Here is a 27,082-nt window from a genome sequence, read left to right on the forward strand (position 1 = left end):
CCTCATCAATCTCTAGTTGTGATAGCAGTTGCCGTTTGCGGATGTTGGAACACTGAGCTAGTAGTTGTTTCTTTGTCAGCTTAGATGTTGGGTTTCGAGGTATCCATATATCCCACAATCTCTGCATGTAGCAGAGCATGTAGCTGCATCTATATCTATATCTATATCTATATCTATATCTATATATCTATCTATATCTATCTATATATCTATATATCTATCTATATCTATATATCTATATCTATATATCTATATCTATATCTATATCTATATCTATATATATATATATATAGATATATATATATAGATATATATATATATATATATATATATATCTATATATATATATACACACATATGTGTGTTTACTTGCTGATCTGGTGTCAGTTTGGTAGAATTTGGATATAAAACAAATAAATTAAATAATTAAATTATTTCATTTAAAATATGTATTTTCATCTATAGATATTAATGTAATTTGCATGTAAAATAGGTCTGCACAATCAGCGGGCAAAAAAAATTCAACTTCAATAGTAGCCCTGTTCCGCGAGAAAACAGCAGACCTGGCAACCCTGGTCAGGCCGCAGCCCTTCCTCCAGGCTCCATACACACACCCCACCCCCTTCATTAAAGGGACAGGGAAGTTAAAAAGTCCCAAAATGCTTTCTGATTATAATTCCCATAGCTTGATCCCTGTCAGGTTATTGGTTATTCTATAACACAAACAGAAATTTCCTTAATGGTCAAAACCTCTGACAGAGACATGACAGAACACAGGCCACATTTCTTTCACTTGTCACAATATCAACCGGCATGTAGTCGTGTGATTCAAGATGTCATAAAAATACGCTGTACACTGATAGACTTTTAATTTGAATTGTTTTAATTTCAAGAAAGTGGAAAGAAAAATATCTTTTCAATTTTTTGTTCCTGCAGTAAACTATGATCTGATAAAAAAAAAAAATAATAATACAATGCAAACATCATACTCATCAATCAACCATCTTAATAATCACTTTATGCAGATATTAACCGAGGTTGCTTTGCACACTTTAGTCTGAATGAGCCCCATTGATACCAGTCTGTAATCTGACATAATCCAGTTTAAATGACACAGATGCTAGTCTTTTGAGTATCTGGTACTCTTATGACTGTTAAAGGCTTTTGGTCCACCTCGGCTTTGCAGGAGAACTTCACCCTCTTAGTAAGTGTGGAATTATCCAGGTTGTGTACCCTGCTTTGCTTCATTTTTTTACTACAGTCGTTTCCAGCTAGATTTGGCTTTGGCTTAAAGACCATAAGCACAGATCCTACTTTTTGTGAGCCTGTTGTCACAGAGACATCAAACACGTTCGATACCTGCTTGATCATTCTTCACTACATACTTTAAGCAGACTTTGGACACAGAAAAAAAATCACCTAACATTATTTTCTAAATCCGATGACATTACGGTTTATTGTAAGCAGATAATTCATGTTATGTATTAAGGCAACAGCAAAACCTATTAAGGTGTTAATGAGTGTGACCAGTAGGACAACAAAGAAAAACGCTTTTATAATTAGGAGGCATTGTGTTTAAAACACTCACTGTGGAAGCTCAATCATACCCCAAAAGCTACAGCTCTGATTGTGAGGATGGACATTATTTTGCATTTTTCATGATCAGACATCACTTCACTCCAGCTTGGAAACCTCGTGGAAGTACGCACCCAGCATCTTGATTCCCTGAATGTAATTGGATCTGAAAAAGGAAACATTAAACAGTGGTGAGCTTGTTTCATTGGTGGATAGCTGTCTTTATCACAAGCTGCAATTGAGCAGTCAGAATTTTCAGTAGAACTTTCAGGTAGAAAGCCTGACAATAACTACTGATACTTGAACTTTGACTAAATTTAACTTGGAACAAAATATGAAAGTGACAGACCGTAATCAACCCCCTTAAAAAAAAAAAACTCTTTCCTTTGACCTGATTAGTATTATTTCTTTTCAATGTCACACCTAATTCGTCCACAGTGACGCTTATTCCAGTGACCAACCTTTCAACTCCTATGAGATATTTTCTGAACTTTTCAATCCTTGGAAATTTACCCTCTCTTTCCGATTACAGGGATTCGGGTAGAAAAGGGAATTAAACTTTGCACTGTGACATACCTGTTGATTTTCTCATTCTGGGAGTGAGCTCCATCATCAGAGGATCCAACAGGAAGCAGCATGACGTTACGCCCTGTGGCCTCCTGGAAGGTCAGGGTGACAGGGATGCTTCCACCTTCACGAGTCAGGTCAGGCTCCACACCAAAGACTACGGCACATTGAGGAGGATTAGACAAAGTGAAGAGTCGTCAATATGAGTAAAACAAGTCAAAATGAAAACAACCTCTGGACTGTAACCAAAAAAAAAAAAAAAATACAATTTTTATCCATATCCATTACCTCTCTGTTTACCAATAATCAGTTGAAGTAAGGAAACAAAAACAATATTCAGTGGCATTTTAAAATGATAATTAAATTAAAAACATTTCCTACTTATCCCTTGTGGTATCTAGTCCTTCGGAGTTTCAGCTTTATTTGTCGTTTTTGAGTGAACTAATCCTTTAATCGTATACATTTCTGTCATTCTCCTGTTGCTCAGTCTTTTTACCTGTCTTCATGGCCTTTCGACCAGCCATGAAGTGTGGGTGGTTGAAGTCAGAGACCCAAGCTCTGGCTCCATGGCCCATGTACACGTTCAGTTTGTTGGGGGATCCCATTTCAGCAAATTTCTTCTGCAGATGGTCGATAACCTTGAAAATAAAAAAAGAAAAATATTAGTGAAACCAAAGCACCAAGAAGATTTGTTTTTTTAGGGATGTTTTAGCATAAACTAAGAGGTTATTAAACAGCAACAACAACAACAAAAACTTAGGCTGCTCTATAAATCTGTTTAACTGGCACAATTTTTTCTTTCCCAAACAGCATGACCAAGCAAGTCATCTGTGTTTAAATTTCACTGACATAGACTTTAATATTTTCCACACCATGACCTGCAAAGGGTTTTGGTCACATGAATAAAACCAGATGATATGATCAGAGTCACAATCGGTCTAAGGTATTGCAGAGTATACCTGCTTCTCCACAACTTTGGGGTCCATGTCAGGGACGAGGCGGATGGAGAACTTGCCGTTGACCTTGCGGGGAATAACAGTCTTTGCTCCTGTTTCACTGAAAGCTCCCTCAATACCATGAAGAGAAAGAGATGGGTATCTCCAGCGGTGCATTAGGATTTGCTCCTACAGGGGGATGAAATGCCATAAAGTAACTCGGAGTAGTGCATAAGTGTTTTTTTTTTTTTTTTTTTTTACTTTGACTGATTTAAAGAACAGAAATCAGTTCCTTGCCTTAGTGTCATGCAGCAGCTGTTCAACTCCAACATCTTTGCAGTACTCATCCAAGTCAAAATCTATTTTCTCATACAGCTTTTTCTCCTCTTCTGTCAGAGGGGCCACGCTGTCATAAATCCCAGGAACCAAAATCTTCCCCTTCCTGTCTACCAGGGAGCCTGTTGAGGAAGCGACAAACACGAGATTAAAACTCCCACAGTTCAGGGAAACACACGTTTGTGACCAGAGTTTGCCTCTAAAACTGCGCTCAAATGGGTTTTATGAGATTGTAGTTCAATAATCAGCTTCACTTGCCCATAAGTGCGATAAGGTCGGTCATGGCCTCATGAACAGAGCCGCCGAACACCCCTGAGTGCAGGTCCTTCTCACAGCACTCCACCTTTAAAATTCAGAATAAACCATCATTTTAATGTGCTGCATCAAAACACAATTTTACAAAATGCTATAGTACACTGGTGTTATGCTGAAACATTGCTATACTGTATGACTAGGTTTGTTTTTGCCACAGTTTAACGGATTATGGTAAAAATGAAAGCATAACAATCTGACTCCACCTCAGTGAAGAAGTAGCAGATTCCTCTCAGACCGTAGGTGATGCAGGGTTTGGTCTTGCCCAGCCAGTAGTTGTCAGAGATGCAGACATAGTCCACGTCTTTTAAGAAGGTGTCTTTTCGAGAAAACACCAGTCCATCCAGGCCCTCAGATCCAGATTCCTCCATCCCCTCGAAGCAGAATTTGATGTTGATGGGAAGCTCCTGCAACATGAAGAGAGATATAAGAAGAAGAAAAAAAAAGAAAGACAAACCTCTGTGCACAAAGATAAAGATCAAAAGGATGAAAGACCAATTTGTGTTGAAAATGATGGTCATTCTGAACCTGTACAAGCAACTTAAATCTCTGTAAATATCCTTACTTCCTAGAGTTGAATAAGCGCAAAAAAAACCATCAGATCGCTTCATCGGGAAAATAACTTCTGTTCCTGATCACAGAATAGGTCCTGGCTGAGTCGATTTGGTTTAGTCATTAAGTGATGGGTGGACAAGACTGTTAATGATCTCATCTAGAGACCTTTGACCACTTACCCTGCTAACGGCTCTAAAATGATTGGCACTTAATTACCAAATCAGTTCTGTACTTAAACACAAGAGATAATTCATTTTCTCCAAATGATGCAGGATCGTTTTGTGAAAGCAGTCCCTCAAATCCACTGTGCTATAACTAAATATTAAATATCAAAAAACCTGCAATGACTTGTTAAATCAACACGAACTGTTCACAATGCAGCTTTGAAAATGAAAGAAACATTTTTCTGGGACTGTACGCAAGAGATGGATGTCACCTAGAATTATCATTCCATTCACTTTGTATAAAGTCCAAAGAATACAATTCCCCATCCTGAAATAAATCACCACACCTCTGTATATTTCCAACCTTGCCATTCAAACAGCATTTAAGTCAGTAATTTCTGATCGCTGTTGATGTTTCCACCACACCCATAAAAGGTTCAGGTTATAAAAAGATTTGCTCAGGCAACCACAGAAAACCACTTTTAATGCTAACACAGAGTATAAGGCTCTGAAAAACTGCCATTATTGATGATGGCTGGCTGGGCATCCAGATGATACACAGTCGTGTTTGCAAGCTCTTGCATGTCTACTTCTGATAATGTAAGCCATTTGTCTTGGCATATAGAAAAGAGAAAACTTGGTTTGTGAGCATGTGGATTGGTAACACAGGGAACTAGCCAGACACTGAAAGAGCCTCTGTTGGACTCAAAGTGGAAGGTCTGGTTTATTTGATGCATGACGTATCACTTTAGAGTCTCTGGCGCAGAAAGTTTTACATCCCACTTGTCATTAACTCAGTAGTAAAAGCCAAACTGTAATAGTAACCTGCTGGATCTTCTGGTAGGCTTCAATGCAGTTAAACCAGGCCAACACTGGACCCTTGTCGTCAGTAGAACCTCTTCCATAGAGCTTACCTGCGAAGAGAAAACAGTGTTTTAGTTTAAAGCCCCTATAAGTAGAATTTTCTTGTGATCAAGACATCTTTCAAATAATTCTGATGGACGTTTTTGTTTGTAGAAAAATGTCTACATGTTGCTATCAGTCCCTTTATTCTCAATGTTCACCTCTCCTGTTCCCGTGGCTGATACAGTTCAGGTCAGTTCTGTTCAAGTTTAGACTGACAACAAGTCTGACCACATCAAGCTGAGCCTATAATAATTTCTCATTTCAGGTACCATGTTTGTTTTTGGTTTTTTTCCTCTGTTGGGAAAAAAAAAAAAAAAAAAGTTAATCACATCATGTCATCCTACTATTCTTCTGGTGTGTAATGACCACAACCTCACAACCTCTTGGAGCCACTACGGCTATAGACCCACTCAGTTAGTACTCTTAGGGAGTGACTAGCTAGTAATACATTTAAAGTTACAGAACGCTTCCACGTGATGAAAAGTGGAAGGCAGATCTATGGTGTGTCAGCATTTAAGTCAACTCTTTACCAAATTTTACCAAATAGAAGGAAATAGTAAAACATGATGTAAGCAAGAACAGAACTGAACAGACATCAAGGAGGAAGTGGATGTGGTGCTTTCTTTCAGCTGACTATCACCAGAAAATACACAAGACCATTTGGGTATTGGTATTAGTAACACAAAAAAAATCCAACAAACAAAAGAAGGAAGTAAAAAGTTTCCCCAATGTCGATTAGAAATAATCTACCAATACATGTGATTTAATAATGTCACAGAATAAATGAAAGCCCTAAGTTGTCCTGATTTATCTGTCAAGGACGACAGTGAAAAAGGAAGCTGACTGGGTCAGTTTGTGCTATTACAATACACTTTGTTACAGGGTTTGTAGGGGTTCACACACATTAGAGTCAAGTTATTCTGTGTTGTTTAACACACAATAAAAACACCTTCTGAGTTTACAATTATTCCAGTGCAGCATTTGCATTATTGTGTAGCATCTAAAAGTGCGTAGGCACCAATTCCATAATGCTGTAGTATCTTAGTTATGCAAAAAAAAAAACGAAAAAAACAAAACAAAACTGTGAAGTGAAGTAGAATGTGCCTAAATAATAGCTTTGGAATATGAGTACATCCAAAAATGCTAATTGAAATCAGTTAATGTATAATATATTGACTAGAGAAAACGTTTCACTTGAGCCCTTTTGGACTCTGAAAATCAATTACAGATTCTTCTTAAAACAACAGCACTGGCTCAACTTGACATGTAAGATTTGCAGATAAGACATGATTAAGTACCTTCAAACATGAGGTGACTGGAATGGACTTTGGAAATATGTAACCAGTTGTGATATGGTCACAAATGTAAAGCTGATAAAAGCTTAAAAAAAACATTTAAACTCGAAGTTAAATTTAAGTAACGATGATGAAAACAACTTCTCCGCTCACCAAAGAAGGAGTTTGATGTTATTATTACGTGATACTGAGATGCGAATGACATTACACACATTTTGATGAATGGTTCTGATACCAGTTTAATTTTATTCTGTAGGCCAGTCATGCATCGGTTAAAATAGATTTTCATTCAACTGTCCTCTTTGCTTGTCTACAGGACATACTACTATTATTCGTTTCAGTTTTGATAAGTTTGCCAAGCCAAAAACAAAAGTGGTGTAATCATTACATAAAAGACGGGGAACAGAAACCATGAAGTTAGTCACATCATGCGTCGTCTTACATGGCCAATCAGCATTCCATTGTCCTTCAATAACATCCAGTAAAGCTGTTTTATTTTTCAAACTTCACAGATCCTACCCAAACCGCTTCAGGGTAATTTTGCACCCAACGTAGCTGAAAAAGGTTTGCTCTTACCATCTTTCTCCACCAGAGTGAAAGGCTCTGTATCCCAGCCATCATCGATACAGGCTGGCTGGACATCAAGGTGGCCGTAGATACACACAGTCTTCTTACCTGGGTCTGACCCCACATGCCCCAGGATGATAGGAGGCAAGGGGATCTCCTCTCCAGAGGGAAGCTGCATGAACAAAATGTACAATATAATGACTATAAAATGCAATAGCTATAGGCAAATGGCCTAGATTTGAGGAAAGGTAAGGCAAGTAACAAACTACTGAAACGAACTGCTTTTTTAACAAACAAATCCAAACATTAACAGTGCAACAGCATACTCTCACACAGTCTTACCGTCTGTTTGCCAATGTCCACCATCTCCACTGTGCCCCCAAGCTTCTCAATGTCGCTGGCTACCATCTCCATCATCTTCTTGATCTCGCCACGCTTCTCTGGAATAGCAGACACACTTTGGACTCCTACCCATTCAGCAAGGCGCTAGGAAACAAGAAAGGTTCTTATGAATTTTAATATTGTCCAGGAAAACATGATCGCGGTTTTTATATAGCATAAGGAAAAAGGTTTGAGAAATGTAAGGCTCACATTTTGTTAAAGTTTCATTCAAACCAGCAAAGTGGAGCCAGAGTATGTATGTCAAAGCCTTAGTAAGAACGAGCTTACCTGCACATACAGATCCTGGTGTTCATCCACATACTTGAAGAGCGCAGAAAGATGAGCCATCTTTGCCAACGACAGGAGGAGCTGCGGGTTCAACGGGCAGAATGGTGTGAGAGCCTACCTCAAACCCTGTGCTATTTTATGGAAGGACAAAGACCACGCCCTCCTGCTAACTGCTGCTTTTTCCAGCTCCTCTATCATGCACATAAATGGTGAGTGACAGAAGAGCAAGTTTCCTATCAAGATGTTGAGCTTGCATCATTTTGCAACACTACAGACACACCTCACTGGCCCATTACTTTGCGCATTAAGTAGCTGATCTAATAGGTTTCAATCAACACCTTTAAGAGTAAATGGCAAGTTGCATCAATAAGTGGTCATATTACTCATTCACTGGATTTTTCATTAAATTATTTCAGTGTGACTTTTACAGCCTGAGAAATTTGTCAAAGTCAAATACCTCATAGTGTGACTATTAAAGAATTCAGGAGGCTCAACGTGTGGAAGTGTTTACTTGAGGTAAGGATGGATCATGTCTGGGATCATTTTGAAACAGTTTGAAAAGTCGGAGCAGTCATAAAATGTGTGTAGCTTGTGGTCTTACGGAAACTTTAGTGTATCACATTTGAACTGACGGTATTTTGTGCATTGGTGGTTTCTTGTGCCGCTTTGTACGTATTTAATTGCTGAGTTTGGTGCAGTTTAAAGACCCATATGGGCACGTGCATTGCAAATTAGGGTAGGCTATGCAGTAAATGCTGTGGTATGTAGCATATAGGTTCGTACTATACACACACACACACACACACACACACACACACACACACACACACACACACACACGTTCCTCTACGAATTAACATGAATGTAAATTAGTTTCATTGTTACTGTGATAGTCATGTTTGTGGACCTACTATTAAATAACTGCTCATAAAAAACAGAACTTCAATTGTAATGTTGTGAGACCTGATTGTAAAGTCACACTGAATGAGAGTTAGCCTTTCCTGCTAATTTCTGAAACACACGAAGCACCATCGAAACTGCCTGTTCAGCTGTACGGACTTACTGATTTAAAACATGTGACTCCTCTCACCTGACTGACTGCTCCTGTTGTCCAAACGCTGGTACAGTCTGTGGTTGAAAGTGTGATAAAGAAACGTCAAATCACTCCCACTGTTGGATCCAATGTGGATGTTGAAAGGTATTTACGGCGCAAAGAATTGTGGGTCAGCAATCGATGTCTCGTCGTGTTGATTGAAAACGTCTCCGGAGGAAAATTTAGCTACGTTGGATCTTTTTGAAACTAATTTTCAAACTATAATCGCATTACTACTGTGTATAATTTTGATTTGACTTGATCAAAAATTTCTCCCAAAAAAAAAAAAAAAAAAAAAAAAAACCCCCAACCCAAACCTATGGGCAGGTTACTAGTTTATGTTCTATGCTAATGTATTCAGTCATTTCTCCAACACTACCCTTAGACCAAATTGTCAACTTACATTGTAAGTGATAATTGCCAGAGATTGTGAAGACAGTTTTTCCAGAATATGAGCCCTACAGGTTGTACCCACTTTTCTTTGCAAGTTTTTTTCCATGCAAAAAAAAAAAAAAAAAAAAACCAAACACTCATTTGACACAGACACACAGGCTTAGAGTCGTCATCCACAAAATGACCTTGATTGTGGAGATTCCATAGCATGGCATTTATTTAAAAAAATAAAAATAAAAAAACCTTCATGCACCCCAGGGGAGAGAGAGAGAGAGAAAAAAAAATTGATAATGAAAAATGAGTTTAAAAATGGCACTAATTACCTAAATTAATGTTGAGGTAAACTACATACTGATAAATATCTATATTTATAGAAGGGTTTTAGTTAGGTCATTAATGGATTTATAACCAGTCCACTCTTCCATGAACCTCATGGAGTCTAAGCATTTTATATCTGCCATTTTTCCTGCTTTTATCATTACTTTCTCAATAGCATGCATCTTACTAGCACCTTTTGTTTCAACTACTTATTTTGCATTTTTATGCTGCAAAGAGATTGTGGGATGAAGACCTGGACAAACTGAGAACTTAAGTCAGGTTTGCCTCTAGAAAGTTAAAGAAACCTTTCAAAACATCTGATATTTATACCCAATCCAATAATTTCCTGAAACTTTAAAAATCATACACAAACTTAAGATCATATCCCAGACTGTATTGACACTAGTAATACTTCACATCTACATTTTAAAAAGAAACCAAGAACTGTTACTGTATAAAATGTTATTTATTTTTTTTCCAGTTCATCATTATCTAAATTGGTCTTCTACTGCAAATCCTTATTGTACCTAGAAGCAAAGAGAATTGATTAGACATTTTAAAGAGTTATCACATTTGCAAAGTTTGAGACTCACCTTTCCATCAAAGCACCGCTCTTCACACATCCTTTCTACTGGCATACAAACTTCAGCAGAGCACATGAAATAGATCTGCATGGGGAAAAAAAAGTTCCTAAAACTTATGAGAAATGTTGCCTCTAAATGAATCATGAAATTTAAATTTGAGCATTGACAATCCACACTTCTAAGCTATTACATAGTGCCTTTTTAAATTCTCATTTTAGCTTTGCAAAAATTTCAGTGAGAGTTTAGCTATGGGTAAGTTTCCTAAGTCAACAATTGTATTATGTAAGGGGCCCTCTTAATGAACGAGTCACCTCATGACTGTTATGGCGCCTTTAGAGTCTTCATTTTAGTCTCATACACAAACCAATAGCTTCCCAAATACACTGAAACACATTATGACCACCCCTGCCTAACATGTTCGGCACGGACTCTACAAGACCGCCACCAAGGAGGTAGCAGATCCTTTTAATCCTGCATGTTGCGAGGTGGAGCCATCATAGATTGGACTTGTTCAAGCACCCCAAATATGCTGCGACCCATCTGTCTGCATTAATGATTTGGCCCCTTGTCAAAGTCAACATGCACTGTTGAAAGATGCTATTCGCTTCAGTGAGTGCTCATGTTTTAGCACATCAAAACATTGTACTTTGACTCACTTCTTCATCAAGGTACTTGTTTGTCTTTTGATCCATAAACTGGAAGGCACTGACCATGAAGCGCCTCTGGTAGCGATTTTTGGGAAGGTCACTGACTTTAAGGATGGACACATTTGGATCATAAGGGTTGGCACACCTACAGAGGCAAACATAACTTCTGGATAAGTGGACAGAGGTCAAGGATGTGTTTTAATAGACATGCAGTAGGTGCAGACAGTCATGCTTACCCTTCATAAATAAGCACCAGTGCATTCTTTGCCGAGCGAGGGTAAGCTAGACAGTAGTTGACAAGAATTACTGCATCTGGTTTGGGAGACTTCAGGCGCAGTTCAAGATAGACTTTATTGCCAAGGAGCCGTCGCAAGGGCTGATGGTAAGTGGGCAAGTAACGTGAATATGTATGATCTGTTGGGATTAGAGAGACAAGGAGCACAGTTTCAATTATTAAAAAAAATAAATAAATAAAAAAATAAAAATTAAAACTGAGAACTACTTATGTATGAATTCACTTCAGCCAAAATTGACAATCACACTTTTTGCATTTGGTTTGGAAATTTAATGCATGAATCTGACCTTCAGCAATTCTCAACTGAACACCATATAAGCCATTGGAGATTACTGTTGATGGCAAGGTGGAACTCGGGATCTTGACCATGTAGCCAACACTGGCCAGTGACTGCTGAGCAATGCCCCCTTTGCTATAACGGCATTCAACCATGAACCTACACAAGACGTGGGTTAAAGACAGTGTTTCAGCTTGTGACTAAAGTCTTATCTGTCCATACGTAAAAAGCAATGAAGTGCAACTCTACTTCAGAATCTAATTATTGAAGTTACCAGAACTACCATTAGGCCTTATTACTAAAGGGTCTAATTGTGCCATTTGAGTTAAATGTAATGTATAACCCACTAACCTGAGTGGATCACTTCTTGTAATTACACCATATTTGAGGTTCCGAGCTTTGACAACAGTCTGCACCTCGGCCAGGTAGATCTTTGTCTCACCAACTTCCTGCAGGGAAGTAATTTCTCTCAGGTGGTGGCTTCAGGTCTCCCAGGTTACACAGCATGTATGATGTACTGCCTGAGGCCCAATCTCCAAGACTGCCAGCATGTTTAGTGACATTTATCCTTAATCTCTTAAAGCCCATAAACATTTAATGTTTTAGATGAAAAGATGCAGCAGATGTGAGATCACAAGTACTTACAGCTTGGATTGGTTTGTCAAATCAGAATGTTACATGCTAATATGTCAGTATTAGCAAGACTTCTTAATTTCTTGTACTGTAATACCACTAATGCCATGTTAGCACATGATTAAACTTAGAGAAACCTAGATGCAACATGAGTAGGCCAACTTGTGACAGCCTTTTGTCACAGTGGCAGGGAGAGGAGTCCTGTGTTGATCTCAAAAAAGTAAAAGTAAAGTCAAGCAGGGGAGGACAACTTACATAAGTACGAGCTCCACATTCTGTAACTTTGAACTTAAAGATGGCAACCTTGTCATTAACAATGACTGGTTTACAGTTTGTATTTCCAGGAATAACAAGCGCGGTGAGGTCTACAGGGATTGATGCAGAGTCGTAGCGAATGGCGAAAACAAAGTGTTGATCCCCAGTGCACTCTAAAGTGAGAAAGGAGTTATGGATACCAGAACTGTCAGTTACCCAATTTCTGTAATACATAAGTTGGTCTTATTAGAAATCAAGTAAGAAAAGTACCTAAACAGCATCCTTACCATCCAGTGGATAGTAGCAGGCAGATGTAGAAGAATCAACACAGCACCCCATCTTTTCACAATCTGATGAAGTTATTCCTGAGTGGCCACAAGTCACCTGCTCCCCCGTGTGGACAGAACAATCTGAAATAGTAGTAAGTCCAATATGCAACTCTGACTCAATTTACCCTTTTAAAAAAAAAAAAAAAAAAGTCTGAAGAACTGTTCATGCTCACTGGATAGAGACAGCATTAATAGTCTACATCTGCACACATTTTAAAAGCTGCATTAGATCCATGGCCATCACATTAATGAATACAGCATTTGTTAAGTGCCTTCCAACATCCTTGTATTCAGCTCAATAGCTGTATTGTTTGGAGACAGTTTGCACTCACTTTGCGCCTTTAATGCTGGTGGTGGAGCAGTGGTTGCTTTATTGCACTTTTGCTTGAGTTGGGGTTGGCCACTGGAGCGAGGGAACAGGCCAGGGTCAAACTTTGGACTTTCCTCACAAGATGCGGTAGCAACTTGTGTCTGACTCAACTCATTGACGTACAACAACTGCAGGCTGTAGCCATCACTCTGAAATAATTTGAGCTTTTGCTTAAGACATGATTTAAATTCAAGGTACACTAAACAAAACTACACTAAATCAGTACAATTACATGCTCTACCCATCTTAGGTTAAAGAAAAATAAAAAGGCAAGGCAATTATTTTTCCAGACACTTACATGTTTCACATTGCACCCAGTGAACGGTACAGTCAAAGTGTTCTCAAGAGGGTTCACATCATAGCCACAAGATTTTGGCGCATCCATGACAGACAGCAGGTCCTTCGTGCCTAGAGGGAAAATAAATTCTTGTAGCGAACATGCATTTAGCAAAATTAAGACTTGACATCAAAGAAGCAGACAAGTCAGTACGTACCCAAAACTTTAACTTCACTTAATTGACCTGTTGGCAGAGTAATTTGGAAGCCAGTTTCACTACAAACAACAGCTAGCCCAGCAGAACTTGGACAGGTACTACTGGTCCAGCTCCTTGGAGGGGCGTCTACAAATTCCACCTGGAATCCACCATCTGTACTGCTGGCCCAATTTCTTGGGCCAGAATCGTCATCTTCAACCTGGAATCCATGGCCAGCAAAAGGGTTGAAATCGTCACTGGTGGCAGCACCTTCGACTTCAGGAACTGCATCCTCACTGTCGTCGTAGTCGTTGCTGTCATCTGGAGGGGAGGGGGCAGTCTGTCAGCCATTGTATTTGGACAGTTTAGTTAAATAGATTAGTCCTCACCCGAACGGCTCTGCATTCGTTTGTTTCAAGTCTAAATTTACAGCAGCTAGACTGGACTGATTAACCAAGTCTCACTGAGGAGATTATATAGAGCTCCAGCCCCAAGCCAACTTTGTTCAAATAAATTGAACATTTAATTAAAAAATTAAAACTAAAAATCTCTGGTCATCTACATTTTTAGATGATTTATGTAAATACTCTGATTTGAATTTTTTTTTTTAGACTAAGTTGTGTACGTTGCACAGAGTTTATTGCAGCTGTTCAAGTACATGAAACAACTTTATTACATACAATTAAGTGATTTCATTATCTGAAGCAGTTTCCTTGATATCGTAGCCCGGGTTTATGAGGGTGAAGGCACCGCCTACCCATTATCTGAGCGCTCTCTCACTGGTAGCATTTTACCTGGCGACGTAACGCTGAGAGGCTCGCCCCACTGCCCCGTCTCGTAGAAGCTGAGGAGCTGAGTCTCGTTGATCCGCTCCCAGCCCCGGACGGACACCAGCAGCACAGTCCCAGTCAGGACCGCCAGCAGCTCGACCCGGAGCCCAGCCATAGAGCCACGTGAAAGCCCTCCCGCAGCTGCCGACCGCCGGATCAAGACGTGGTACAAGTAGTGGTCCGGAGTCAATTAGTTGCACCTGGTCGCTGCTAATTGGCACTTGGGGGTCCGATTAAAGTCTCGAGTGTGTAAAGGAGAACCCGTCGACTTGCTGCGGAGGAGAAGGCGGGCGGGGGGGGCAAAAAACGGGGAGTTCGATGTCATGTTTCCGAATGAAGTGACCAGAATTTTTATTATGTATGACATTTTTTATCTTGTATATCAATTTTTCCGGCCTAAACGCATAAAATACAAATTCGACTTGAACGTCTTAGGCATACAGTATGTGCAAATACATTTTTGGACACTTTTTGAAAACTTGAAAATAGATGCCTATTCTGAAGTATAACCGAAACACACACTCCCTAGCCACTTTATTAGGTACACCTATAGGCTCTAATGCAACTCAGTGCAACAGCTCAGCAACATATTCTAACTTCACCAAGCTTATGATGCTCCGTTTTTGTTAAAAGGTTCATTGTTGAGGTCATAGTAAGTAGTGGTGTTGTACTGAGACGCATCATATTGAAATGGGTTTTTAACATTCTTCCTAAATTGGGTTGGGCAAAACAGTACAAAAACCTCTCAGTATAAAATAGGCCAATTCAGCACCACTGTAAACTACAACCTCGGTAATTAACATATGGTTAAATTAATACTTTTCTGACAGCATCAATCAAAACTGAACATTATTGTCTTAGTAAAAAGTAGAAATTATGGCTGAGTCTGTTTCTCTGACAGTAATTGTGAATTATAAAAATTTAACTGTAGATTTCCATCATTTTAGAGGTTAAGATTTAACAGCTTTAAAATCACACCATAATTATCATTTTGTTGTCTTCATGTATGTAGATGTTGTTGGAGAGAACATTAAACACTATAGTTCTACCGCCTTCTAAAATCTCTCAAAGTAGAATAAATGCCTCTTTGTGTTAGAGCATATTAAGAGCTTCATAGAGATGTTTTGCATGACCTCATACAGTTGTTGAATTATTTCCAGTGACTCAATTTCATATCACAACACAATAAGTAAACTCAGCTCTCTTTTCCACACTAATTGAAAAAAACAAACAACATATGTATTTATTTTACACAGCCTCACGGGATTATTATTGGATCTTCGGGTCATTTATAAAGTTATTCCATAATGACAGATCATAAATCTCACCCTCTCTCTTCAACCAGTTGAAAAATGGAAACATCTTGTGTGGCCAAAGACTTTATTGCATATGTCAAGTACACAAACACCCATGTATTCCACAACTTCATCACAGGTCAAATAAATGTACTATGAAACAGTCTTTATCATTTAAAGCACAATAGATTTTCTTTCTTTAACACTGTCTTAGCCAATAAAAGACAAACAAATAAAAAACCTGGATGTGTTTTTAGTGGTCAGACAAAAAGAAAATCACTTGTAGGCGTTGGCTTTATGTTTGGGCAAAAAGTTGAAATTCTTCGGTACAGGTCCAAGGAGCATTTCACTGGAGGAGGTACAGGGTAAAAAGTTATAAAATGCATTAATTTAACTCTTCTCTGTTCGTAAGGCAGCTTGATGTTGAATGGTGTTCTTTAAAAGGGTTTTCTGCTCACCTTATCCTGACCCAGTCCCCAACGTTTTGACTGGCCATCAGTGACTCCAGGTAGTTTCTGCCCATGAAGTACGGGGGTCGCTCATTGATTTTCTGAGGCACTCGCTCCAACAGGCCCACGGGAATGTATCTGAGAGAGAGAGAGAGAAAGAGGATGGAAGCGGAAACAGAAACATAATCTTTAATTTCTCTCCAGTCCACTTTACAGTTAGTATTCAGTGTGTATAACCAGAATATATTTGATGGTTTTGTTGTTACAGTTCAGGACTTAGGTTACACGACAAATAACACACCTTGTGGTCTAATTCACAAAGTGGAGCTGTGACAGAAGAGCATCCCATCTTCCTTTTCAGAGACCCCACAGATTGAATTGCAAATGAAATTGCGGTGTGGCAGAAAAGTGTAGCTAAGTACACTTTTTCGCCACAAAAACCGATAAACTGAGACTTCTGAGATAAATAAAAACTACCTCCATTATGTTCTATTTCAGTCCTACCAGGTCTGTCTACTGTAAACAGGGTAGTATTTTATTTTCAGTTAAATCTTGCTGCCACATGCATATGTAGTCCCTTCGTGTAGCTTTAAATCTTTAGAAAAGTTTTTATTTATGTCCTATTTGGCCCTTTCTCCCTTTCATTCTTAAACATAATTTGTTCAAGTACAATCCTCTGCCCTTCGCTCACTGTAAATGCATCCACGGCAACATAATGTGATGCAGAAAAAGAAATATCAAAAATCATTGTCTGTCAAACACACTTTATAGGTATCAAATGTCCCCACAGTTTAATGGTATGACTTTTAAAACACCATGACTAACTGTGGGCCTGCTATTTAAATACTCTATTTTAACAGCACATAAAAAACAGTAATGAATACTGCTTGTTTATAGTTGAAGCAATACAATATGTTCAAGTGGTGCCCACCTGCACATGAAGGAGAGCCACTCCAGCATGAAGGTGCGGGTCTTCTCCACACCTCGGGTGTCAGAGCCCCAGTGCTCCAGACCAAAGTTGGTGAAATCCCTGAGGATGTCCAGTCGCTCACTTGACGAGATGTCCCAGTGTCTGCTCTCCTTTATCTCGGTGAAGATCCACGGCTTAATGAGAGCGCCCCTGAAGAGACAAAAAACTCAAGTTCAAGTTCACCACAAAGATAACTGGGCTCTGTAACAAGGAGTAAATCCTCTAGACGGGATTCTGTATGGATTTCCTATCCTCTTCCTAACTGTAAAAGTAAGAAAGCACAAGAAACGCACTGCTAATGATGCATCAGAGAAAATACATAGGGGGTAGACAAAATAACGGAAACACCACATATAATAACTAAATCACAATTACACGTAAAAGCTATATTGAAGGCAGTAAACAGTAAGCATTTAGGGGTCTGACAATTTCCATGTTTGTGTATTAAAGTAATTTAAACTCACAATCGGTTACAATGAAGTAAAAACAAATTTATGCTTGAACTTGAGTCACATCAGTGACAGAAGTTGTGTTTAGGTGAATGGAGCCAAAACTCAAGACAACAAATGACAAACTGCACCTGGAAAGCATAAAGGTGTTTGCAAAATGGAGCTTATTGCTAAATTAAAATGTATTTCCTTTTTCACTCAAAAAGACTGTATCCAAATATGACGCTGTTATCCTGAATGCTGAGGGTGGCTGTAGACCATACTGAAAACTTTCAAATTATATGATTCTACGGTGTTTCCATTATGTTATCTACACTGCGTACCTTGCAATCATAATACCAGATACTCCAGTCTCTCTCGCTTTCACAGCATCTTCATAGGACAGAATGTCTCCATTTCCTGGAACATTAAAATCAGGTCACTTCAGTTCACCTCATCACCAGCAATGAATTGTTTTTCTGTGGCCTGTGCATGATTTTACAACCGTGAGATTTAATAATTAAATAACTTTTTTTTTTTAAACACAGTAGAGGGACTTGTTTTTGCTAGTATTAACTTATTAACTTATTTTCCCTCATCAGTACTCTATGCTGTTGCAATTTTTACAAATCCACGTACCAAAAAGTGGGACAGGACTAGCCAGCTTGGAGCAGGTGGTGATATAGTCCCAGTCAGCTAACTTAGTGTAGCGCTGCTCTCTGGATCGGCCGTGCAACTTTAAGAAAAAGACAGCATCGGCTCTGTATCATCAAAAATTGAAGCTGTCACCATACTTTATTCATTTGCAGATATAAAAATATCACAGACAAAGGAGAAGAAAAATTTTTTATGCATGACTGATTAAAGAAAACAGACAAGGTACTTGGAGAAAAATCTCAGAGAGGAATTACTGTCAGTATGTCAAAAATGTCAGTATGAGTCAAACAAAATGAAAAATGTGAACACATCCAAGAAAAACAATCATATCAAGTGTTCTCTAACATGACATTTTAAATTTTGCTCTAATTTGTTCATATTTGAAATTAAGTTGAAATTGATCCAACGGTATGCTTCAGTATATAGCTGACTTTAGGATGAGCCATTAAAACGCAGAACACAACAGTATGTCGAAGAATAAGGGGGATTTATAGCTACATGAATGAATAATTCAGTATTTTTTATTCAAGTGCCATGCACCAAAAGGTGCCCAGCCCCGAAGCACTTACAAGACACAACTTGAAATGAGACTCCATTTGACTTCTATTGTTTTCATGTTTTCCTACACTTATGCCTTGACTGTATTAAATATGATTTTCAACACATGTGGTGGATAGGTACACTGCTCAAACCCATCTCTCGGTTTGCAGCTGCAATAATGTTTCACATTTATTAATGCTTCTGCTAATAAAACACTTACTGTGATCATGGAGACGCCCCAATTTTTCAGCTCGGGGATGAGTTTGTGTGCTATGTTGCTCTTCTCCTGAACACCAGTGCGGATCTTGACTGTTAAGGGGACATCAAGGACCTTCAGGAAGAAAACCTCATGTTTTCATTCAGCCTTTAACTTTAAAAAATTTTAGTAGAGCTGCCGTACATATAATCCAAACCAAGGAAACACATTCTTTTCATGGTAGAGTTATATTTACCATTTGTTTTGAATAATTACTTGATGTATGTGCTTTGGCTGTTGTAACCGCCAAAAAACTCCCCTCATTAGCCAACAGCATAAGAAAACCTTCACTGTAAATATAATTCTTTACACTAGGTAAAGTAGACACTTACATAGTTCATTCCCTTGACTATCTGTTCAAACTTTCTGGTGCGTGTCATCAAGCCGCAGCCTCCGCCCTGATGAAGGAAAAGCAAACAAACACCATCTGTCACCGAGCGTCGTGCTGATGTTTCATATTTCTTGGCAAATGGTGGTGTCTGTGCTTTTCATACTGTATCATAAAAGACAAAAACACAGCTGAGCTCACACTCATCATGGTACCATGTTTGTTCACCTTAACCGGCCACCCTTATTTACTTAAGTTAAAGTAACAATGCATTAACATTTAAAGAACAGTTACTGTTTAATATCTGTTTTGCTGCAGGAGTTAACTTCTTTTCACTTCAAAAAAAAAAAAAAAAAAAAAAAAAGGGGATTTGTCCAAGGTTGGCCAAATTTTTGCAACGTCTATACATGCTTATCAATTCTGTTCACTGATTCTGTCTCAACCACTGTAGGAAAACATGGTTTTATTGTATTTGATGTATCTCCCATTGGTTCTTGAGGAACATTTGAAGCTTCTGCTTTGGATAAAAAAAAAAAAAAGGTGCTGATCTTAAGCTTTAAAGTGGGTCCTAATGTAACCACAGATGACACTAGTTATTGATCAAAAGGTTAGCATTAATATGCAAAAGGAAATTCCTTCCAAATATAAAAGTTCACGGCCTGATAATAGCGTTTGATACAACATTACAGAGCATGATTGTCATCCTTTTGCCCATGGTAACCAAAACCAAATTAGAAGTCTTTGTATGTGGTTTAGATATACTGTATATGAAACTAAATAGGCCAGAAATGTTTGGCAAAATTGAATTGAAAATCTCTCACACTGTGGCTCATGTGTGTAAAGTTCCAAAAATTTACACTGCAGGGATGGAAAACTGGAACTGTCCATAAATCTGACTGGGCTAACCTGGTTAGACAAGGGTTTACCTTCTTGTAGACAAGATCGATGGGACATCCAGAGTTGATGTCCACAAAGTCTACATCAGTGTTGTTGTTGATGAGCTCCGCACATCTTGTCATGGTATCGGGGAAGCAGCCCTCCACCTGGAGACACAATTTGGACTTCAGAACCGATGCAATCTTCACTCTCACACAAAAAATTCTGTTCACAGAAAAAGAGACACTGCCAAAGTCCACAAGCATGAGCAGTCATTCAACAACTTTGAGGAAGGCCTGAATAGTTTTAACGTCTTCTACGATGACCTCACCTGGACGCCGAAAAGATCTTCACTTTCGTGCCTCTTGAGGAGGGCCCACTCTGACTGCTGCCCTTGGAGCAGGTTTGTGCACATGGCCATCTCCCCACAGGTGATGTCTGCACCAAAGCGCTTGCACACGCGTCGGAAAGGCAGATTTCCACACTAAGGAAAGAGAGGGAAGCATTTAGTCAGTCCATTTATGGGCTTTAATTTAATATAACTTGTTCTCTTAGTTGTCTATCTAAATTGTTTGTTTTTAATTTATATATAAAAACAAATACTTAAGAAAATTAGACAATTATTGTAAGATGACACAGTTTTGAATCATTTCAATAAATCAACACAAACTTCAGTATTCAATTCATTTCAGTAGTACTTACAGTTGTTAGGGGAGCAAGGTAGAGCTTGTCTTGAAAGTCCACCTTCAACATAGAAATACAAAAACATACCCCTTATCCATGATCCACACTACTAGTTCAGAAGTTTTCTTTCGCAGTATCAGTTGGCTTTTATTACTTTGTACATTTATGTAGCAAGAAAAAATCTAACATGATATTGTTATTCAAAATCAGTCACTGAACTACTTTACGAAAATATATTTTTGGAAGGGAGATAGTTGGCTGAGATGTACCTGTTTCTTTTCACATGGGCGCAACTTGATGACATCTGCATCAGTCAGTGGACCAACAGTCTTCACTGGAGGCTGTTTATCTGAGCTGGACTGCAGCTTGTCACAAAGAAGAACAAAAACATGTAAGAATAGTTGCAAAGCACTATGTAACACTCTACATATTCCTTCATCAGCTGACTGACAAGACTGAGCATGAGAGGTGGTGCTCTGAGTAGAAGATTGTACCTGTGTTTCTGCTTCAGTGGACACAATCTGCTCCCCTCCTGTTGGATCTGCAGGTACTTCAGCTGTACAAGCTTCACCTGGGTGTTTCAAAGAACTGAATTATTAAACCAAATTCAAATCAATTAAATATTTCACATTTTGTACATGGCTTCTTTTATTAAATATGTCTGTGTTGAAAATACAGAGTATTTGGAATCTAAATTAGTTCAGACACACTTCATTTTCACTGCTAATTGCTGCACTTCTCTAACTGTCAGTATAATTTTGAACCACTTCACAGATTCACAAGTTTCAGAGAAGAACATGACTGACAGCTTCATTCTTAAGAGGAAGCAGAAAAGTGTAATTTACTCAAGTAAATCCATCTAAATCCACTTGAGTCCTCTTACTGTTCCCTTGTTGTTCTTTTTTCTCTCTGTTGTTGGAAAGTGTTTTCAGGTACTCTGCTGACTTTTTGAAGGCCACCAAATGCTTCCTCAGACGATTCTGGAGGTCTTTACTCAAGCTGTTCTTCACCGGGTTCCTGGCTTCATAAGCCTTCACTAGATCTGTGTTCTCCATGGTTTTGAAGTCAGGTGTAGTGTGCGCCTTGGCAAAGCGGCAGGAGAGACCATAAGCACACTTTCCAAATGTGTCATAGAGGTAGCAGCTCTCTCCGATGTCAGCAGGCTTAGATGCCATGTACTCAGAGACGTCATGATGAAAGTGGCATTTGTCTCCAAAGGGACATTCCCGATTGACCTAAGTGGATAAGAGAGGTCATGACAGCTGACATAGTGATCGAAAAGTAGTGTATGTCAATGGTCAATTAAAGCTGCATACCTGAATGACTGAGAGACACAGCCGTTTTTCATCATAGGCGGTAGGCTTAGTGTGTGGCCTTGACTTATTTTGTCCTCGAAGGCGTTTACCATCTGGTTTTCCCGCCTTAGTCCTTTCCTCAGGGTCCAGTTTGAGCTTTTTAGCTTCAGGTTCCACACAGGTCTCCTTTGTCTCCTCAACTGGGTCGTTATCACTGGCCTTTTCTCCTTTTGAGCCCTGCCACTCAGAGTCTATAAACCCATGGAATTTTTCTTTGGACGTTAGGAATCTGCCGCGAGAAGAAGAGGAAGAAGAAATGTAATCATCATGCTGTTTCATACTTGAATAAAGTAGTTGTGTCCCAGTTTTGTACTACATACTAATTCTAAGCAAATTTGTAATTTCTGTGTGTTCACAATGGAAAAGAGACAAAAGGATACTTGACGGACACTACTCTCCCACAATGACAGTCAAGTCATGATGCTTAACTAGTGTTTTGTCAGCTGTAGGATTATTGTCAAGTCATCTGTCTGAATTTAGATTCTGCCACCAACACAGACACACTTTAGAAAACACCTCACACCTAATGTCTTAAATAATTTCCACCAGTTTCAACTCTTCGACTCAGATTGATTCTTGTGGGTGCCACAAAAGGCAAGTTGCTTACTCTGGTCTGATGGCAGCTTCACCCTTTACAGCCACATCTGTCCTCTTCTGACCGGTGTCCTCTGCCGCTTTTTCCATCACGCCCGTCACAGCCTTTTCCCCAGTCCTTCCTCTGAAACATATGGATACATCGGCCAGTTACTACAGATCAAAATGCAGCATGGCGATAATAATCATCCCGTGATTCTGAGCTGCGAATATGGTTCACACACAATTACCCAGCATATTCTCAGGTAACGCCGTAGGTATTTTATAATCAGAATCAACTTTATTGGCCAAGTATGTTGTGCATACAAGGAATTTGGCTCAGTGTACTAACACACAGTATCAATAACGATGTTCAGCAAGATACACATGAACATACAGCAAAAACAAGGGCAATAAAGCTGAACATAGATAAATAAAAATTAACATATGACTATTACGCAGAAACAGGCAGGTGAAAAATAAAATAAAATAAATCATAGACAAATATCAATAGATTAGTAAAAGACAAAAAACATAAACATAAGACTATTGTGTAATCCGGCTGCATCATGTGTCTTATTCTGTTGACTGTGCTTTATATTAAAACTGACTTAATCTTACTTATACTCCATTTAAATTCCGTATAAGTTGGCTGTATTGGCCGAGTTACTTACCTGTTAATTCTAAGGTTGTCAGGGTAAACTGCTATCGTGATATATTTTGCTACAACAGTCAAGTTAACTGAATAATCCTGACCCTGCTAACAAGCTAACAGCTAACGGGTGGCTGTTGAGGCTTGCGACATCCTGAACAACAAATACTGAAATTTAATGCTGTTTAAAAGTCTTGTCAAGAAAAAAAAAAAAACTAACCGAATAAAGTTCGCTTGGACTGCACTTATGCTTCTCACCCTGACGTGCACAGCAGCAATACGGCAGCGCGAGGAAGCGGTTGTGCAGCTATTAGGCGAGGTCCGTGGTGAACTGGCCTGCGAACATTGGTTCCGTAGAATACAGTGCATGTTACTATATATTTGGATTAAACTATTAAATAATTTTAATGGAGGTCTGTACTCAAATGGATGGAATAGCATCAGATTATCCCTGTTATCTGTTTCACTTTCAAAATGGTACAGATCCATCTTCTATATTTCTAAAAAAAAAACATAACAATACCTCATACTAGTAACTACATGTTTATATTAGCTCATAAAAAGAACAGGAACGATGAATGAAACATGTAGTCAGATGTTATGCCCTTGTCCGGACATCACCTTTATTTCAAGATTGCATCTTCACATGAATTCAGTTCTCTAAAATGCAGAGTCATTTACAACAATTTGAACAAGAAAAAAAAAAATCTTACATTAATGCATGTGCATATTAAGGGGGACGGAATTTCTTAACAGCTGTCAATGTTTCAAAAATACCATTCTTGTCAATAAATACTCAATATTATAGCGGAAACACTTAATAGTCAATTAATTAATGAGTCAATGGAAATTTGATACTTGATTAATCATTTAAGTCATTTTTCAAAAAAGCCAAACATTCACAACTACCAGCTTTTAAATTGTGAAGATTTGCTGCTTTCTTTATTTTATGTGACGGTAAACTGAGTATCTTCAGTCTTTGGACAGTTGGTTGGCAAAACCAGAAATTTGAAGATGCCACCATGGGCTTTAGGAAGTTGTGATCGTCATGTGCACTATTTTCTGAGATTTTAGAGACCAAACAATTAATCACAAAACTTTATTGGCAGATTAACAGATAATGAAGTTAGTCGCAGAGTATATTGAAATATTATGAAAGAGACATCAGTGAAGTCAGAAATCATATTTGTCATGACGAATGAATAAATGTTTAAAGCAGAAGACATGACTATCCTGAAGCCAAGTTCAGGTAAAAACAGCCTCTAACACTGTCTAACATTACAAGCAACTACATTCAGTCATCTGGTGTGGCAGCAAGTTTTTCTATCTTTGCAACAAACCGCTTTCGGCTGGAGTCCAGGATGTTGATGCCATTCTTCTGGAAGTCATATCCCACTCTCTGCAGCTCCTCTAGTCGCCCTGTAATGTTCTGTGTGCTGTAGTCCAAAACCTTGGGCTTCTCAAGTATCTGCTTCATTGTGATTCCTCCTTTCAGGAGACAGTCAAGTTTACAGCTCAATGTGTCTGGCCCAATGTACAGAACCATCGGATAGCTAATGATCAGTTTTTTTATGTCAACTTTCCGACAGCCAAGAGAAGCCATCTTCTGCTGAAGGCTGTTAAAATTCTTTTTCAGATACTCATTTGAAAGGTCCAGAATTTCTGCCCCAGGGCCCTGCAAAAGTGCCAGCAGCTCTGAATCACTCAGCTTAAGAGAGGCTCTCAGGTTATCAATGTTGGTCTTGACTCTTTTTGTGCTTCGGATGAGAATGTAAAGGTTTCTGGATATGACAACTTTGACAAACTGCTCTGGATTTTTCCCACCAAGCTCTGCACAGATGTCTTCCAGAAACTCCACCATCTGCCTGTTGAGCTCTAAACTGTTGGAGAATGTCCGCGGCGCTGTGGTCAGCAGTCGGTGGAGATCTTTGGTGTTCAGTCCCAGCGAGGTCAGAAAAGCTATGTTCTTCTCCAAGTTCCCATTATCACTGGACCGGAAGAAAGACTCAGGTGAGCGATCCAGGATGGTCACAATTTCTGCATCCGTCTTGAAGATGTTTCTCCACAGCTCCCAGCGCTGTTCCAAGTGTTCAATTGAGCGGGTGATAGCACGGGGATAACGGGATATGATGCTGGCGATTACTTTGCGGCTGGCACCTTTGCCTTGCAGAAACTGAGCGAGGCCCTGCTCGTTGGTGAAAGCTTTACGAAGCACCCCCGGCTGACGCTGGCGTGCCATCTTCACATCAACTCCCATGAGATTCAGGTTCTCCAGCAGAGATTCGTTCTCTGGGTTCACCGGCAGCTTTGGCTCGTTACTTTTTGTAGGAGCACTGCAAAGCCTCCTGGGAAGGCACGTTGATCTCAACTGTACTTTAATGAGCCCAAAACTGTGTTGCAATGTCCCTGATCGACGGAGGCTGAGGAAAGCCCTCACTCCAGGTACCGCTGCCATTTTCAATGAGGACGGCTACACTGCAACATCAACCGCCAGTGTCAGTGGAGCTAGAAGAAGATAAATAATCATGGCATATTTAGCTTAATAATAACAGAGGTCGAGGCAAAGCAGCAAAAGAACTCAAGTTATCGTAGGCACTTGGTCATAAACAGTGCTGGTTTTACATGTAACTAACTGGTAATAATGAGGACGTCTTTGACAGTGTCATTTACTTAGCTATGATCAAGCGTTGCAGTGCTGGTACTCAGATCTTTAACCTTTACAGATTCTTTAAATAAAACCTCATACCACACTATAAAAATCCTCTATTACAAGTCGAAATTATAATTTTCTAAAGTAAAACAAAAAACAAATACTATCAGTATAATGTGCTTTACTGAGAGTCAGAGGGTTATATATATATTTTTTTTTAATGTAAGTTATATATGTTAATTATTGGATTAAGTATTGATGCATCCGCATGTCTGCAGCATTTTAATGTTGCAGTTTGTTTGAGTTGGAGCTAATTTTAACCACCAATAATAAAAATATATATATTTGAATTGTTGATCAGACCTTTGTATGTGAACTTTGTATCTCAAGACTACATTTGTCAGATAAATGTAACGGAGCAAAAAAAGTGCCAGATAACGAAGCACATATTGAAAAGTTGTCGAGGATAGCGCCTCAAAACTGCAGTTCTTGCCACCACTTCAAGCGCTGATATGAAATCCGGGCTCGAAACGTCCCGCCATTAAGTCCCACTACCAGCTCCAGTTTACTTTGAAAGAAAGTTTGGCGAGCATACCTGAGGTTCAACCCGACACAGGACCGGTCGTGCTCGTTATTCATTACCTACAGGGCGACTGACGTCGACGGGAGGTCTCTCGGGCAGGCCGCAGAGAAGTCGCCTTCCGGCGCATCGACAGCGTTACCTGCGATATTGATCCGCTGGGCATCTCTAGCACTGACCGAGTGTAAAGTTCCGGCCAACCAGACAGCCTGAACCGTTAACATCTTCTACCGGGTACCAGTTATTATCAATTTACCGGCGCCTAAAGCCTTTGCCCTCTTGCAGAAAATCAAACAAACCCTAAAGCACATACCATACATAGCTATATCTCTATGCGGCTGCCTGAAGGCTGGCGAGGCGGGTATTTTGTGACAGGCATGTCCCAAGCAGAGCGGAAATGTGAAACTTCAG

General features: G+C 39.2%; 4 protein-coding genes across 10 annotated transcripts; all 4 read right to left on the reverse strand.

The window, feature by feature from the left end:
• Positions 1–912: 912 nt before the first annotated feature.
• Positions 913–9,024, reverse strand: cndp2 (carnosine dipeptidase 2). The gene is made up of 12 exons (XM_040122698.1): positions 8,972–9,024; positions 7,882–7,962; positions 7,555–7,698; positions 7,222–7,384; positions 5,270–5,358; positions 3,932–4,132; positions 3,672–3,756; positions 3,375–3,535; positions 3,102–3,266; positions 2,639–2,780; positions 2,152–2,299; positions 913–1,741 (listed from the first exon to the last, which is right to left on the reverse strand). Exons 2-12 carry the CDS (start codon positions 7,939–7,941, stop codon positions 1,675–1,677), a joined length of 1,425 nt encoding a protein of 474 aa, XP_039978632.1. The 5' UTR covers positions 7,942–7,962; positions 8,972–9,024; the 3' UTR covers positions 913–1,674.
• Positions 9,025–10,132: 1,108 nt separating this feature from the next.
• Positions 10,133–14,536, reverse strand: LOC120786399 (zona pellucida sperm-binding protein 4-like). The gene is made up of 12 exons (XM_040121838.1): positions 14,343–14,536; positions 13,570–13,869; positions 13,374–13,483; positions 13,038–13,224; positions 12,664–12,786; positions 12,377–12,549; positions 11,840–11,937; positions 11,499–11,647; positions 11,153–11,330; positions 10,926–11,061; positions 10,279–10,353; positions 10,133–10,212 (listed from the first exon to the last, which is right to left on the reverse strand). The coding sequence occupies exons 1-12, from the start codon at positions 14,491–14,493 to the stop codon at positions 10,204–10,206; spliced, it is 1,689 nt and encodes a 562-aa protein (XP_039977772.1). The 5' UTR covers positions 14,494–14,536; the 3' UTR covers positions 10,133–10,203.
• A 1,205-nt stretch (positions 14,537–15,741) lies between these two features.
• On the reverse strand, positions 15,742–23,789 carry dus3l (dihydrouridine synthase 3-like (S. cerevisiae)). 3 transcript variants are annotated; one of them, XM_040121894.1, is made up of 16 exons: positions 23,700–23,789; positions 22,824–22,934; positions 22,178–22,445; positions 21,745–22,096; positions 21,356–21,432; positions 21,131–21,226; positions 20,880–20,921; positions 20,509–20,661; positions 20,228–20,344; positions 19,306–19,371; positions 18,938–19,048; positions 18,160–18,256; positions 17,865–17,940; positions 17,054–17,242; positions 16,132–16,260; positions 15,742–16,022 (listed from the first exon to the last, which is right to left on the reverse strand). In XM_040121894.1, exons 2-16 carry the CDS (start codon positions 22,898–22,900, stop codon positions 15,950–15,952), a joined length of 1,923 nt encoding a protein of 640 aa, XP_039977828.1. In that variant the 5' UTR covers positions 22,901–22,934; positions 23,700–23,789; the 3' UTR covers positions 15,742–15,949. The 3 variants fall into 3 exon arrangements, with proteins under 3 accessions (XP_039977828.1, XP_039977827.1, XP_039977826.1); XM_040121893.1 differs by having other exon boundaries at positions 23,662–23,789; XM_040121892.1 differs by having other exon boundaries at positions 23,464–23,789.
• A 243-nt stretch (positions 23,790–24,032) lies between these two features.
• Positions 24,033–27,082, reverse strand: LOC120786446 (transcription termination factor 1, mitochondrial). 5 transcript variants are annotated; one of them, XM_040121897.1, is made up of 2 exons: positions 26,985–27,082; positions 24,033–25,946 (listed from the first exon to the last, which is right to left on the reverse strand). In XM_040121897.1, the coding sequence occupies exon 2, from the start codon at positions 25,894–25,896 to the stop codon at positions 24,736–24,738; it is 1,161 nt and encodes a 386-aa protein (XP_039977831.1). In that variant the 5' UTR covers positions 25,897–25,946; positions 26,985–27,082; the 3' UTR covers positions 24,033–24,735. The 5 variants fall into 5 exon arrangements, with proteins under 5 accessions (XP_039977831.1, XP_039977832.1, XP_039977833.1 ...); XM_040121898.1 differs by having other exon boundaries at positions 26,738–27,069; XM_040121899.1 differs by having other exon boundaries at positions 24,033–25,916; positions 26,734–27,069.

This window comes from Xiphias gladius, chromosome 24 (genome assembly GCF_016859285.1).
Source record: "Xiphias gladius isolate SHS-SW01 ecotype Sanya breed wild chromosome 24, ASM1685928v1, whole genome shotgun sequence".
Taxonomy (NCBI): domain Eukaryota; kingdom Metazoa; phylum Chordata; class Actinopteri; order Istiophoriformes; family Xiphiidae; genus Xiphias; species Xiphias gladius.

Coding starts and splice junctions, on each gene's coding strand:
- cndp2 (XM_040122698.1), bottom strand. CDS start 7,941: ATGGCTCATCTTTCTGCGCTCTTCAAGTATGTGGATGAACACCAGGAT. Junction 3,267..3,374: donor AGCTGCTGCATGACACTAAG/GCAAGGAACTGA, acceptor ATCCCCCTGTAG/GAGCAAATCCTAATGCACCG. Junction 2,781..3,101: donor CCAAAGTTGTGGAGAAGCAG/GTATACTCTGCA, acceptor TTTATTTTCAAG/GTTATCGACCATCTGCAGAA.
- LOC120786399 (XM_040121838.1), bottom strand. CDS start 14,493: ATGGCTGGGCTCCGGGTCGAGCTGCTGGCGGTCCTGACTGGGACTGTG. Junction 13,484..13,569: donor AAGTGAAGTTAAAGTTTTGG/GTACGTACTGAC, acceptor TTTTCCCTCTAG/GCACGAAGGACCTGCTGTCT. Junction 11,331..11,498: donor TCAGTTGAGAATTGCTGAAG/GTCAGATTCATG, acceptor TAATCCCAACAG/ATCATACATATTCACGTTAC.
- dus3l (XM_040121894.1), bottom strand. CDS start 22,900: ATGGAAAAAGCGGCAGAGGACACCGGTCAGAAGAGGACAGATGTGGCT. Junction 18,257..18,937: donor GGGGCGTCTCCATGATCACA/GTAAGTGTTTTA, acceptor TTTTTCTTAAAG/TTGCACGGCCGATCCAGAGA. Junction 16,023..16,131: donor GGGGACTGGGTCAGGATAAG/GTGAGCAGAAAA, acceptor TACCTCCTCCAG/TGAAATGCTCCTTGGACCTG.
- LOC120786446 (XM_040121897.1), bottom strand. CDS start 25,896: ATGGCAGCGGTACCTGGAGTGAGGGCTTTCCTCAGCCTCCGTCGATCA.